The sequence below is a fragment of the Neoarius graeffei genome, chromosome 8 (genome assembly GCF_027579695.1).
Source record: "Neoarius graeffei isolate fNeoGra1 chromosome 8, fNeoGra1.pri, whole genome shotgun sequence".
Lineage (NCBI taxonomy): Eukaryota > Metazoa > Chordata > Actinopteri > Siluriformes > Ariidae > Neoarius > Neoarius graeffei.
In genome coordinates this window covers 7445618-7461007 of record NC_083576.1, presented here as the reverse complement: position 1 = coordinate 7461007, position 15390 = coordinate 7445618, and the positions used below count along the sequence as shown (strand labels likewise).

At 48.2% G+C, this 15390-nt stretch overlaps 1 protein-coding gene across 1 annotated transcript; it reads right to left on the bottom strand.

Moving 5' to 3' along the window:
* Positions 1-8487: 8487 nt before the first annotated feature.
* LOC132889995 (uncharacterized) lies at positions 8488-14620 on the bottom strand. The gene is made up of 6 exons (XM_060926796.1): positions 14538-14620; positions 14086-14430; positions 9719-10054; positions 9343-9453; positions 8723-8766; positions 8488-8619 (listed from the first exon to the last, which is right to left on the bottom strand). The coding sequence occupies exons 1-6, from the start codon at positions 14608-14610 to the stop codon at positions 8488-8490; spliced, it is 1041 nt and encodes a 346-aa protein (XP_060782779.1). The 5' UTR covers positions 14611-14620.
* Positions 14621-15390: the final 770 nt, after the last annotated feature.

Sequence of the window (15390 nt, the reverse complement as noted above, 5' to 3'; positions counted from 1 at the left end):
ACTTTAATCCCATGGCTGGACACTTGAGGCAAGATAAAACACTAGCCAGAATAATGGCCTGGTTCTATTGGCCAGGGATTAGTGGGGATGTCTGTCGGTGGTGTGCGGCATGCCGCGAATGCCAATTAGTCAATCACGCGGCCTCTCCAAAAGCACCTTTGCACCCTCTTCCTCTAATCAAGACCCCGTTTGAGCGAATTGGGATGGATCTCGTCGGGCCCTTAGATTGGTCAGCACGGGAATATCACTTTATTTTAGTTCTAGTGGACTATGCAACGCGATATCCAGAAGCAGTGCCTCTCTGCAATATCTCAGCATGCAGTATTGCAGAAGCGCTCTTTCACTTTATCTCCTGGGTCGGGATTCCGAAAGAAATCCTGACAGACCAAGGCACTATGTTTATGTCACACACACTGCCGAGCTGTACGGGTTACTGGGGATTAAGTCTATCCGCACCAGTGTCTATCACCCACAAATGGATGGCTTGGTAGAGCGATTTAACCAAACATTCAAAAACATAATCTGGAAATTCCTAAGTGAAGATGCGCATAATTGGGATAAGTGGCTCGAGCCCCTGTTATTCACAGTACGAGAGGTCCCACAAGCCTCCACAGGGTTTTCTCCCTTTGAATTATTATATGGGCATAAGCCGTGTGGCATTCTGGACGTGCTACGGGACAATTGGGAGACGGGACCTTCACCGAGTAAAAATGAAATCCAGTATTTTCTTGACCTGTGCGCAAAACTCCACACCCTCACGCATCTAACCCAGGAGAATTTGCAGCAGGCACAAGAACATCAAAGCCAGCTGTATGACAGGGGCACGCTGGGAAACAAAGTGCTCATATTATTGCCCACGTCGAGTTCTAAATTAGTCGTCAAGTGGCAAGGGCCTTTTCAGGTCACACGGCGAGTCGGGGATGTTGACTATGAGGTGAAGTGAACGGATAGGGGTGGGGCACTGCAAATCTACCACCTCAACCTTTTCAAACACTGGAATGAGGGGGTCCCCATGGCGTTGGCATCGGTAGTCCCAGAGAAGGCGGCGCTGGGGCCAGAGGTAAAAAAGATAACATCTCAGACCACTCCGGTCCCTGGTGGAGACCACCTCTCACCAGCCCAACTCACGGAGGTAGCCAAGTTGCAGAAGGAATTTTCTGACGTCTTTTCACCCCTTCCTGGTTGTACCCACCTCATAGAACACCACATCAAAACGACCCCAGGGGTGGTAGTGCGTAGCCGCCCTTACCGATTGCCCAAACACTAAAAAAAGATGGTTCGGGATGAACTCAAGGCCATGCTCGAAATGGGCATGATCGAGGAGTCCCACAGTGACTTGAGCAGCTCAGTGGTCCTGGTTCCCAAGACCGACGGGTCGGCCCGATTCTGTGTGGACTATAGAAAGGTCAATGCAGTGTCTAAATTTGACATATACCCAATGCCTCGCATAGATGAGTTGCTTGATCGATTAGGTGCTGCTTGCTTTTATTCGAAACTGGATCTAACAAAGGGATATGGGCAGATCCCCTTGACTTCTCTATCCCAAGAAAAAACAGCCTTTTCCACACTTTTTGGATTACACCAATTTGTCATGCTCCCTTTTGGGTTATTTGGGGCACCTGCTACACCTGAGGGCCGTTCTAAAGTCGCTGAGGTGAGCGGGCCTCACAACAAACCCAGAAAAGTGTGCTATTGGGCAGGTGGAAGTATGGTATCTGGGGTTCCACTTGGGCCATGGGCAGGTGCGTCCCCAAATTAAAAAGACCGCAGTGATTATGGTCTGCCCGAGGCCCAAGACCAGAAAGGAGGTGAGATAATTCTTGGGGCTGGCCGGTTATTATCATAGGTTTATACCTAATTATTCTGATGTCACCAGCCCGTGAACCGATCTCACTAAGAAGGGGGCTCCAGCTCCGGTCCAGTGGATGGAGCAGTGCCAACAGACCTTCTCTGAGGTAAAAGCTGCACTGTATGGGGGGTCACTTTTACACTCCCCTGACTTCTCTCTCCCCTTTATTTTGCAGACTGATGCATCAGACAGAGGGCTGGGGGCCCTATTGTCCCAGGAGGTGGAGGGCGAGAAGCACCCCATGCTGTACATCAGCCAGAAACTCTTGATGCATGAAAGCAGGTACAGCACAATCAAGAAGGAGTGTCTCGCCATCAAGTGAGCGGTCCTCACCCTTTGATACTACCTGCTGGCACGCCCTTTCACTCTCTGTTTGGACCACCTGCCCCTCCAGTGGCTCCACAGCATGAAGGATTGGTATGCTGGTAAGCACACCCATTGGTATCTCGCCCTCCAGCCATTTAAGTTCAAGGTGACCCACAGGCCAGGGGCGCAGATGGTGGTGGCGGAGTTCCTGTTCCATCAGGGGGTAGAGTCAGCTTCAGGCCAGACGGCTCCCCGGCCTGAGTTGGGCAGTGGGGGTATGTGCCAGGAGGGGCGTGGCCAAGCAGCAGTCTGTGAATGGAGGGTGGGGTCGGGGAAGGTACGTGGCTAAGTCATTCCACCTGCTGTCAATTAATATGTGTGTGTGTGTGTGTGTGTGTGTGTGTGTGTGGTTGTTACAGGGATGGAGCATAAAAGGAAACCACAACACGTGTGTGTGTGTGTGTGTGTGTGTGTGTGTGTGTGTGTGTGTGTGTGTGTGTGTGAGTGAAGCTGAAAAGCAGCAAAGTAACAGAAAATAAAGTGTGTGAGAACTTCAACTCTTGCCTGCCATGCTTCTGTGCTCCACCCACATCAGGAAGTGCTACAATGACAATCACTTGTTTCTTTCTTTCTTTTCTTCCTTCTGACACACAGGCCTCAGCTCGCATCTCTGCTTGTCTGCATGACATCCAGAGCTGGATGGCCACCCTGCACCTGAAGCTCATGTCAGGCAAGACAGAAGTGATCTATATTCCCGCTCCATTCTCTCCACCCCTAGACTTTATCATCTCTCTCGGGGATATCTCTATGTCATCTTCACACAGCACAAAGAACCTAGGGGAGGGGTTTGACAACAAACTATCCTCCTCAGCAAACATTTGCTACAGTGACCTGGATATGTAGATTCTTCCCTTACAACATTCAAAGTGTCCTCCTCTTTCTTACTACCTACTCTACTCAGCTCCTGGTCCAAGCACTGATCCTCTCCAGCTTGGACCACTGCAACTCCATCCTCGTCAGCCTCCCAGCATCTGCTATCAGACCCCTGCAGCTCATAAAGAATGCTGCAGCCCGCCTGGTCTACAACCTCCCTTTGTTCTTCCCATGGCTAACCCTCTGCTCGCTGCTCTTCACTGGCTGCCTGTAGCAGCTCTTATCAAATTGAAAAGGTTGGTGCTTGCTTACCAGACAGTCATGGGGTCAGGTCCAGAATACCTTCAGAGACTGATCCAACCGTACATGCCAGTTAGATCCATACATTCCACTACTACTGGTTGCCTGGCCCCTGCTCCTCTCTGCACCTGCCCAGCCCACTCAAGACTACTGTCTGTCCTGGTTCCCCATTGTTGGAATGACCTTCCAATTAAGATCTGACTCCCTGACCACCTTCAAGCACAAACTAAAGACCCATCTCTTCAGGCTGCACCTCTTCCCTGCTTCCCTGTCCACTGTGTAATCATGTAGCTGTCTCAGCTGTCTTGACCAACCCAGGCCATGGAGCATGATGACTTCATGATAGTTTTATTTTTCTCTATTTAGCTGTACTTTGTCAGCTCATTTGTATGGTTAGCATGTTCTCCTTGGCTGCTTGCTGCTTGCTGTGACTTCAGCAGAATATTATGCTAGGTGTTATTCTGTCAACTGGTCATTTGGTATGAGAACTTTCTTGTCTAGAAGTTCAGCACTTCTTGTACATGACTTTTGCACTGGTTGTACATCACTCTGGATATGAGTGTCTGCTAAATGCCTATAATGTAATGTAATGTAATGGTCTCCTCAGTTCCCAAATATTTACAGCATTTTGTTAAGAGTAGAGGTGATGCATCACAGTGGTGAATGTCAGTTTGTGAACGGAGGGCAGCATCATGGAAGGTGAGTGGCCAAGTCATTACACCTGTTGTCAGTTAATGTGTGTGTGTGGGTGTGTTTGTTGCAGTAATGGTGGAACATAGAAAAAGAGGAATAGAGCAGAGAGAAGGGAGCTCCCTGGACCAGAACACAACTGTGTGTGTGTGTGTGTGTGTGTGTGTGTGTGTGTGTGCACACCTGCGTTCATGTGTGTGTACTCGAATGACCAAGTGAAGCTGAAAAGCCTCATTAAAAGTGTGTGTGAATATCAGCTCCTGCCTGCTGTGCCCCTGTACTCCACCCACATCAGGGAAGTGTTACAGTGGTGCCGGAACCCAGGAGTACAGAAGAGAACCACCCAATGGAGTCCTTGCCATTCAAAGATCTCATCCATGCCCTCTCTACCACTCAGCAGAACCAGCATCAAGCACTGATAGCCCTCCAGAAGGACTAAGAACAACGCATTGAAGCCTTGATGCTGGCCCAGCAGGAAGATCACCAGGCATTCTGGCACCTGCTTGCATTGGCGGGGTCCTCGACCTCCACCGCAGAGGACCCTCCCCACATCAACCTCATGGAGAAGGGTCCACACGACAATCTGGAAGCCTTCCTAGCACTCTTTGAGCAAGTGGCTGAAGCGTGCGGGTGGCCAGTCGAGCAGCGCGCAGTGTGCCAACTTCCACTATTGACTGGCGAGGCACAGCTCGCCACACAGCACCTCCCTGCTGAAAGCTGGCTCATATATGTTGACTTGAAGAGAGCCATCCTGCAGCATTTTGGCTGCTCCCCAGAACAACATTGTCAGTGCTTCTGGACACTGAAATTGGAGGAGGTTGGCCGGCCGTTCGCATTTGGCCAACAGCTCCAGGACACCTGCCGGCAGTGGCTGAGGGCAGACAACAGCGATGCTGAGAGAATCATAGACCTGGTGACACTGGAATAGTTCACTGCGTGACTTCCAGAAGGAATGGCAGGGTGGGTCCAGTGTCATTGCCCGGTGTTGCTGGAACAAGCCATCAAACTGGTGGAGGGCCAGCTGGTGGCGGTTCTGATGGCAGGCAGATGTGTCACCGCTTCTCTTTTTCTCTCTCCTTCCCCCCTCTCTTCTTCCCTTCCCTGCCATGTTCCCCACCGTAGAGGCATGGACCGGCTCCCCCCATTACACCCGTGGTGTCCTTCTGCCTTCCCCTTCCATGTCTGTGTCTTCTCCCCGTCAGGTGAGTGAGGCCCATAACATCAGTGCAGAGGGGAAGCCTGGGCAGGTGTGCTGGCACTGCAGGGAGCCAGGACATCTCCAGAGTTAATGCTCTATGATGGAGGTGGGAGCAGTGGTCCGGATCCCTGATGTGCCAGAGACCACCCCCAATCAGGCCAGTGCATATCGTATACCAGTAAGCATGCAAGGGGATACATATCATGCACTTGTGGATTCCAGCTGTAATCCACCAATACACCAAAGCCCAGTGCAAGGTGAGGCATTGGGGAGAGTGCAAATGGTGAAGGTTTTGTGTGTGCACAGGGATGTTCACAACTACCCATTAGTGTCCATCCACATTGTATTTCAGGGAGAAAAGCATAGAATAAAGACCATGGTTAATCCTCGTGTCACCCACTCGCTGATTCTGGGGACTGATTGGCTGGGGTTCAAAGGATTAATGGAACACATAGTAGGAGGTGGGTCCTGCAATAGTACGTCATGGGGAGATCCCAGTGTGGCATTCACTGGGGAAGCTGACACAGAGCCGTCTATGTCAGCACTGCGTCAGGGCGATACAAGGAGTGAGGAGCAGCTTGCCCCTCCTCCCTCTCTCAGGGATTCCCTCAAGGATTTCCCATTAGAGCAGTTGTGAGATGAGACTCTGTCATGCGCTTGACCAAGTGAGAGTAATTGATGGTCAAACTCTCCAGCCAAATGCGACACCCTTCTTCCCATATTTTGCTATTATTAAGGATAAGCTGTATCTCGTAACGCAGGACACTCAGACCAGTGAACAGATAACCCAGTTTTTAATCCCAAAGAACCATAGGGAACTCGTGTTCCATGTGGCTCACTTTAACTCCATGGCCGGACACTTAGGGCAGGATAAAACACTAGCCCAAGTTATGGCCTGTTCTATTGGCCAAGGGTTAGTGGGGGTGTTTGTTGGGGGTGTGTGGCGTGCCACGAATGCCAATTAGTAAATCCTGTGGCCACTCCAAAAGCGCTTTTGCGCCCTCTCCCTGTAATCGAGACGCCCTTTGAGAAAATTGGTATGGAGCTTGTTGGGCCATTAGATTGGTCAACATGGGGATATCATTTTATTTTACTTCTGGTGGACTATGCAATGCAATATCCAGAAGCGGTGTCTCTCTGCAATATCTCAGCACAGTATTGTGGAAGCACTCTTCCGTGTTATCTCCCAGGTCAGGATTCCGATGGGAATCCTGACAGACCAAGGCACTTCATTTATGTCACGTACACTGCACAAACTGTATGGGTTATTAGGAATTAAGTCTATCTGCACCAGTGTCTATCACCCACAAATGGATGGCTTCATGTACCGATTCAATCAGACACTCAAAAACTTAATTTGGAAATTTGTAAGGGAAGAAGCACATAATTGGTATAAATGGTTCAAGCCCCTGTTATTTGCAGTATGAGAGGTCCTGCAAGCCTCCATGGGATTTTCACGATTTGAGTTATTACATAGGCATAAGCCATGTGGCATTTTAGACGCGCTATGAGAAAATTGGGAGGAGGGACCTTTACCGAGAAAAAATGAAATTCATTACTTTCTCGTACTGCACACAAAACTGCACACACTCACGCACTTAACCCAGGAGAATTTACGGCAGACACAAGAACGTCAAGCCTGGCTGTATGACAGGGGCATGCGCCTTAGAGAGTTCACATCAGGAAACAAGATACTCGTATTATTGCCCACATCAAGCTCCAAATTAATTGCCAAGTGGCAAGGGCCCTTCGAGGTCACATCTGGCCATCAAATGGGTGGTCCTCACCATCCGATACTGCCTGCTGGGGTGCCCTTTCACCCTCTGTTTGGACCACACACCCCTTCAGTGGCTCCACCACATGAAGGATGCCAATGCACAGATCACGCATTGGTATCTCGCCTTCCAGCCATTAAAATTCGAGGTGGTCCACAGGCCAGGGGTGGAGATGGTGGTGGCGGACTTCCTGTTCGATGGGGGGGAGCCCACTGCAAGCCAGATGGCTCTCTGGCCTGAGTCACGTGGATGGGGTATGTGACAGTGGGGGTGTGGCCAAGCGTCAGTTTGTGAATGGAGGGCGGGGTCAAGGAAGGTGAGTGGCTAAGTCATTACACCTGTTGCCAATTAATGTGTGTGGGTGGGTGTGTTTGTTGCAGTGATGGTGGAACATAGAAAAGGAGGGAGAGAGCAGAGGGAGGGGAGCTCCCTAGACCAGAAAATGACTCTGTGTGTGTGTGTGTGTGTGTGTGTGTGTGTGTGTGTGTGTGTCCTAGAGTGAGCAAATGAAGCTGAAAAGCCTCAATAAACGTGTGTGTGAAAATCACCTCCCACCTACTGTGCTTAAAAAACATTCAAATCTCTTCTGGAATTTCTTTTGATTGCAACATAGTGTCCTGCTTTTTGATACTTTTAGTCAACTTTATATTTTTGGAAATGTTCAATTTAATTGATATGTAGGTTCAACAGCACTGGCCTAGGTGTGTGGTGTAACTGAACCCAGTTATTAATTAAATTTGGTTGATTTGGAAACATGGGGGAGGGGTTGAATAAGTCCTTTCCTTTGGGTGGCACGGTGGTATAGTGGTTAGCACGGTTGCCTCACAGCAAGAAGGTTCTGGGTTCAAACCCAGTGGCCGGTGAGGGCCTTTCTGTGTGGAGTTTGCATGTTCTCCCCATGTCTGTGTGGGTTTCCTCCAGGTGCTCTGGTTTCCACCACAATCCAAAGACATGCAGGTTAGGTTAATATGGGACGGCCTTGGGCTGAGGTGCCCTTGAGTGAGGCACCTAACTCCCATCTGCTCCCTGGGTGCTGTTAGCATGGCTGCCCACTGCTCTGGGTATGTGTGTGTGTTCATTGCTCATGTGCGTGTGTGTTCAGTGCTTCAGGTGGGTTAAATGCAGAGAGGAAACTTCACAAGTGTGTGATGAATAAAGTTGTGCTTTCTTTCTTTGGGAAATGCAATCATTCAAAAATGTATTTTGTGTTTGTTCAGGTTGCATTATGCTTTCTTTGAAGATTTGTTTTGGAAATATGAAACAGTTAAGTGTGACAATTACACACAAACAGAAGAAAGGGGGAAAAATGCTTTCTCATGTCACTCTGAGACAGAATCAGTGTTTTAGTGATTTTGAAACTTCTTGATCATTCAGTTTTCAGTCTACCGGTAAATTCAGTCTGAACAATCATTAATCATCAACAAAAACATATATCTACAGTCAAAATGAAAACTGATAACAGAATTAATGACATTGAATGAGATCAGAGATCAAATCTAAGTTACAGAATAATGTTGTACATCAGTATATATAATATCTCGAGGTTGTTGTTTCTTTCCTCTTCCTCTTTTGGCTCTCCTCTCACTGAAATGTAAGGCAGCGTAATTCAGCTCCACAGTGTCACAGTCCTGGAGGGATATGAGATTATTAGACTTTTAATACAAAAATTTTACACTAACTGCTTGTCTGTTTACAGCATCATGTATGTATTCACATATCCTGAATATTTACCTGATTGAGGGTCTTGTCTGTCATAGAACCGTGTTTTAATCTCACTGTGGAGAAGAAAATGCAACACCAGTTTATCGCTGCTAGATAACAGGAACTAACTTGTTTTGTGGATGTTCCACAGCATTAAATGTAACTATAATTAATGAATAAAAAGTAAGACATGTTTTTAATTAATTAAAAATGTAGTTGTTACAAATTACTGCAGTATAAGATGAATAAAACACTTCAGGACATGATATTAGTGGGAAAACATTGGAGTGGTAAAGATCAGGCAGCTGGCCGGGGGCACAGAAACTCCAGACACAGAGAAGAGACCTACAGTAACACCTAGCTTTTCTTGCACCAACTGTGGGACAGCCTTTAACCCCAAACTGAACTAAGTGCATTCCATAGTCTGCACAGACGAAAGGAGGCTGATGATGGTAACAGGAACTCCACTTTGTACCAGATCTGTACATTTAATAAACTGGAACGTGGTGTACAGTATATATTGGCAATTTGTTGGAGATAACTATATAATAACTAATAAACTGGTGACTCATTGTATATAAAGGAAATAGTATATCTTTCTTTTTAGAATTATACAATAACTTTTAATAAGAGCCATAATGCAGATTTACCTCTGTTTCTTCCTTTACAGGTTATGATAAAGATCAAAGCAAAGATCACAACCACACACACTCCCAAAGCTCCAGCGAGACAGATCACTACAGGATCCACGGCAGATCTCTCTGCTACACAGGAAATATCACAGGATTAAATATTGGCCCATTATTTACTTCTATGCTAAACAAACTCATTTCTTCAAATAATTAAAAATGAAAGAGAATAATAGTTTGAGATGTAGGCTTTAGTAAAAAACGAAATATCTGGAATGAAACAACATTGTGCTAAATCTTATCGGACGGCCTGATACAAGTACATAGTCAGATATTAGATAGACAAATAATTACTATACACTCTGGCATATCACTAAAACATGACATGTGTTCTTACCCAACTGTACTTGAGTCCCATTCCCAAAAATGATCTTCCCACACACAGCCACAGCGCAGTAGTAAGTTCCAGTATCACTGATGCTGAGGATGTTCTTGGAGAAGTCGTACACACAGGTGTGTGTAGAAGAGCCGCTCTCACACTGACGGCTGCTGTTGTGATGAGTGTAAATGATTTGAGGATGGGATTGTGGTGAAGCAGCTCTGAACCAGAGCACTTGGTGTTCTGCTGCTCTGCTCTCAGAGAGAACCGAGCACTGCAGAGTCACTGACGCTCCTGCAGGAACCGAGTCCAACACGCCGCTCTGGATCACTGACACTTTTATATCTCCATCACCTGTTCAATGTGATAGAGATAGGGTGATATGGACAGTTCATATTTAGACGTTTATAATAAATATATTCCATAAATGAGACTTGAGAGAGCTGGGGCGTAATGTTTATGTTACATTTAATTAATTACAGCAATCAAACATAAGTTTTTCCATACATATTTTTTGTTTTCATACAAATTGGATTATGTCAATGCATCAACATACAATTTCTCTCCTACAAATATTGCTTGATACTGCAACCTTTAATTAACTGGAAGTTTCCTATCTATAATAAAATAGAGTAAATGCACTGATCAGATCCATTCCAGCATTAGAAATTTTGTGTTTTGCTGGAAAGTACCTCGTCTCGTCTCGTCTTCTTCCGCTTTATCCGGGACCGGGTCGCGGAGGCAGCAGTCTAAGCAGGGAAGCCCAAACTTCCCTTTCCCCAGACACCTCGGCCAGCTCCTCGGGAAGAACACCGAGGCGTTCCCAGGCCAGCCGAGAGACATAGTCCCTCCAGCGTGTCCTGGGTCTTCCCCGGGGCCTCCTCCCGGGGGGACATGCCTGGAACACCTCCCCAGGGAGGCGTCCAGGAGGCATCCGAAAAAGATGCCCGAGCCACCTCAGCTGATTCCTCTCGATGTGGAGCAGCAGCGGCTCTACTCCGAGCTCCTCCCGAGTGACTGTGCTTCTCACCCTATCTCTAAGGGAGCGCCCAGCCACCCTGCGAAGGAAACTCATTTCGGCCGCTTGTATCCGCGATCTTGTCCTTTCGGTCATTACCCAAAGCTCATGACCATAGGTGAGAGTCGGAACGTAGATCGACCGGTAAATTGAGAGCTTCGCCTTTTGGCTCAGCTCCTTCTTCACCACAACGGACCGGTAAAGCGACCGCATCACTGCGGAGGCTGCACCGATCCGCCTGTCGATCTCACGCTCCATCCTTCCCTCACTCGTGAACAAGATCCCGAGATACTTAAACTCCTCCACTTGAGGCAGAACTTCTCCACCAACCTGGAGAGGGCAAGCCACCCTTTTCCGGTCGAGAACCATGGCCTCGGACTTGGAGGTGCTGATTCTCATCCCAGCCGCTTCACACTCGACTGCAAACCGCCCCAGTGCATGCTGAAGGTCCTGGTTTGAAGAAGCCAACAGGACAACATCATCCGCAAAAAGCAGAGATGAAATCCTGTGGTTCCCAAACAGGATTCCTTCTGGCCCCTGGCTGCGCCTAGAAATTCTGTCCATAAAAATTATGAACAGAACCGGTGACAAAGGGCAGCCCTGCCGGAGTCCAACATGCACTGGGAACAGGTCTGACTTACTGCCGGCAATGCGAACCAGACTCCTGCTCCGTTCGTACAGGGACCGGACAGCCCTTAGCAAAGAGCCCCGAACCCCATACTCCCGAAGCACCCCCCACAGAATACTACGGGGGACACGGTCGAATGCCTTCTCCAGATCCACAAAGCACATGTGGACTGGTTGGGCAAACTCCCATGAACCCTCGAGCACCCTATGAAGGGTATAGAGCTGGTCCAGTGTTCCGCGACCAGGACGAAAACCGCATTGTTCCTCCTGGATCCGAGGTTCGACTATTGGTCGAATTCTCCTCTCCAGTACCCTGGAGTAAACCTTCCCTGGGAGGCTGAGAAGTGTGATTCCCCTATAATTGGGGCACACTCTCCGGTCCCCTTTCTTAAAAAGAGGGACCACCACCCCAGTCTGCCACTCCAGAGGCACTGTCCCTGACCGCCACGCGATGTTGCAGAGGCGTGTCAACCAAGACAGCCCCACAACATCCAGAGACTTGAGATACTCAGGGCGGATCTCATCCACCCCCGGTGCCTTGCCACCGAGGAGCTTGCAAACCACCTCAGTGACTTCGGCTTGGGTAATGGACGAGTCCACCTCTGAGTCATCAGCCTCAGTCTCCTCAGTGGAAGACATGACGGTGGGATTGAGGAGATCCTCAAAGTATTCCTTCCACCGCCCGACAATGTCCCCAGTCGAGGTCAACAGCTCCCCACCCGCACTGTAAACAGTGTTGGCAGAGTACTGCTTCCCCCTCCTGAGGCGCCGGACGGTTTGCCAGAATTTCTTCGAGGCCGACCGATAGTCCTTCTCCATGGCCTCCCCGAACTCCTCCCAGTTCCGAGTTTTTGCCTCCGCAACTGCCCGAGCTGCAGCACGCCTGGCCTGCCGATACCCGTCAGCTGCCTCGGGAGTCCTGGAGGTTAACATGGCCCGATAGGACTCCTTCTTCAGCTTGACGGCATCCCTTACTTCTGGTGTCCACCACCGGGTTCGGGGATTGCCGCCACGACAGGCACCGGAGACCTTGCGGCCACAGCTCCGAACAGCTGCGTCCACAATGGAGGTAGAGAACATGGTCCACTCAGACTCAATGTCCCCCGCCTCCCTCGGAAGCTGGGAAAAGCTCTCCCGGAGGTGGGAGTTAAAGACCTCCCCGACAGAGTGCTCGGCCAGACGTTCCCAGCAGACCCTCACCATACGTTTGGGCCTGCCAGGTCTGTCCAGCTTCCTCCTCCGCCAGCGGATCCAACTCACCACCAGGTGGTGATCAGTTGACAGCTCAGCCCCTCTCTTCACCCGAGTGTCCAAGACATAGGGCCGGAGATCAGATGAAACGACTACAAAGTCTATCATTGACCTCCGACCTAAGGTGTCCTGGTGCCACGTGCACTTATGGACACCCCTATGCTCGAACATGGTGTTCGTTATGGACAAACCGTGACTAGCACAGAAGTCCAATAACAAAACACCACTCGGGTTCAGATCGGGGAGGCCGTTCCTCCCAACCACGCCCCTCCAGGTGTCACTGTCATCTCCCACGTGAGCATTGAAGTCCCCCAGTAACACAATGGAGTCCCCAGTCTGAGCACTCCTCAGTACCTCTCCCAGGGACTCCAAGAAGGCCGGATACTCTATACTGCTATTTGGGCCATAGGCACAAACAACAGCAAGAGCCCTCTCCCCAATCCGAAGGCGCAGCGAGGCGACCCTCTCGTTCACTGGGGTAAACTCCAACACATGGCGGCTGAGCTGGGGAGCTATAAGCAAGCCCACACCAGCCCGCCGCCGCTCACCACGGGCGACTCCAGAGAAGTGGAGAGTCCAGCCCCTCTCGAGGAGCTGGGTTCCAGAGCCCAAGCTGTGCGTGGAGGTGAGCCCGACTATCTCTAGCCGGTACCTCTCAACCTCCCGCACAAGCTCAGGCTCTTTCCCCCCCAGCGAAGTGACATTCCATGTCCCAACAGCCAGCCGCTGTGTCCGGGGATCAGGTCGTCGAGGCCCCTGCCTTCGACTGCCACCCAATCCACATTGCACCAGTCCCCTACTGCTACCTCTGTGGGTGGTGAACCCACAGGAGGTCGGGCCCACGTCACCTCTTCGGGCTGAGCCCGGCCGGGCCCCATGGGCAAAGGCCCGGCCACCAAGCGCTCGCATACGAGCCCCAACCCCGGGCCTGGCTCCAGGGTGGGGCCCCGGCTGCGTCATCCCGGGCGACGTCACGGTCCTCGGATTTTTCTCCATAGGGGTTTTGGTGAACTGCTCTTAGTCTGGCCTGTCACCTAGGACCTGTCTGCCTTGGGAAACCCTGACAGGGGCATAATGCCCCCGACAACATAGCTCCTAGGATCATTCAAGCACACAAACCCCTCCACCACAATAAGGTGGCAGTTCAAGGAGGGGTGGAAAGTACCTGTATATAATAATTTCATTAAAGATTTTTTTTTTCATAGATAGTACCGAAGCATTAAATTCAAACAATCAAAATAACCCCCATAACCATTATGGATTACATGTTAAAAATAATGACATTTTGATTTTTTTTTTTTAATTCAAATAATTAAGATAAAATAACAAGATGGCAATTGAAAATTATATAGAATTGAAATAGATTATTATGTCAAAAGTGAGCACTTGACAACTTGAGAATCAGTGATTCCATTTGTTAATCATCAAGTTCATTTTTAAGGAAAGGAAACATTAAACTACTTACAAACGTATTAAAGTAACTTCTTACCTTTCACTAATAAAAATGTTCCATTTCCAAACATTGTTAAAAAATCTCTCAGTCCACAGTAATACATGGCTTCATCTGATTTTTCCACATTTGCTATTTTTAAATGGAATCTTGTTTCTTCTTTCTCGATGCTGAATCTTGGTGACTTGAACTCATCTTCAAAATTGGGTTGGTGATGAACTGTGACAATTACACGAGGCTCCTGTCCTACTTTTTGCTTGTACCAAACAATTACTCTGGTGTCATGTTCTAGCAGTTTAAAGCAGTGTAGAGTCACGTTATCACCAACATCAGCAGTGAACATTGAGTTCGGCTGACTGATATCATTTGTCTGTGCAGAATCTGCTGTTAGGAATTAAAGAACAAACTTTATTCTTCTTTAAATACACAGAGATTATCAATATTGCACTCAGTGCCTTTGATTAGAAACAATCAAAACCACGGACACTTACCAATTTTATAAAAAAGCACTATTATAATCCACATCATCATCAGCACCTTCAGTGTGAGCTCTGTGTACAGCATGTCTCCTCTTGCTCCACTGTCAGATGGTCAAACTGAGCACATCTCACTTTGTGCCAGAGATTTATGGTGTGAAACTCTGACATCACAGAATGTTCCACATATGGTCTTGACGAATGAGCTAGCAGCAGAAGAACCCTGTGTGTGACATCGACTGAATTCAACTCTTCAAAACTGGCATAAAAAAAAGCAGGAAATGAGGTGGATGACAATTTTTGAAATGGTGTTTGTGTTTTAGTCTGTTGAGAATATTACAAACCCAAATTAAAAAAAAAGTTGAAACAGTATGTTGAAATTGAAATTAAAACTGAAAACAATTATTTGTAAATAAGTATTGGACTGTATTGCACTCAAAACTATACAACAGCACATCATCTGATGTTGTACCTCATGATTTTTTTTTCATAATACATACTTTTTTCCAATTTTGATTATTGTAACACATAAAAAAATGGGTGGTAAAGTATTTACAACTTTGCAATGTTGCCATTCCTTCAAAGATGTGAAGTATAGTGCCCAGTGTTGCCCAGGTGATTTGGGACTGTTTAATAGAAGACTCTATGCCTGTCCCTAAAAGGAGTGAGTGGAGGGAGATTGTTGTCGACTTCCAGCATAGGTGGAACTTCCCCAACTGCGTAGGTGAAATTGACAGCAAGCACTTTGTAATCCAGGCTTCTACCTCATCCAGGTCCTTGCTTTTCAACTACAAAGGCACCTTCTCCATCATCCTACTTGTTGTTGTTGATGCAAGAATCCAGTTCAGGTTGGTGGATGTAGGTGCCT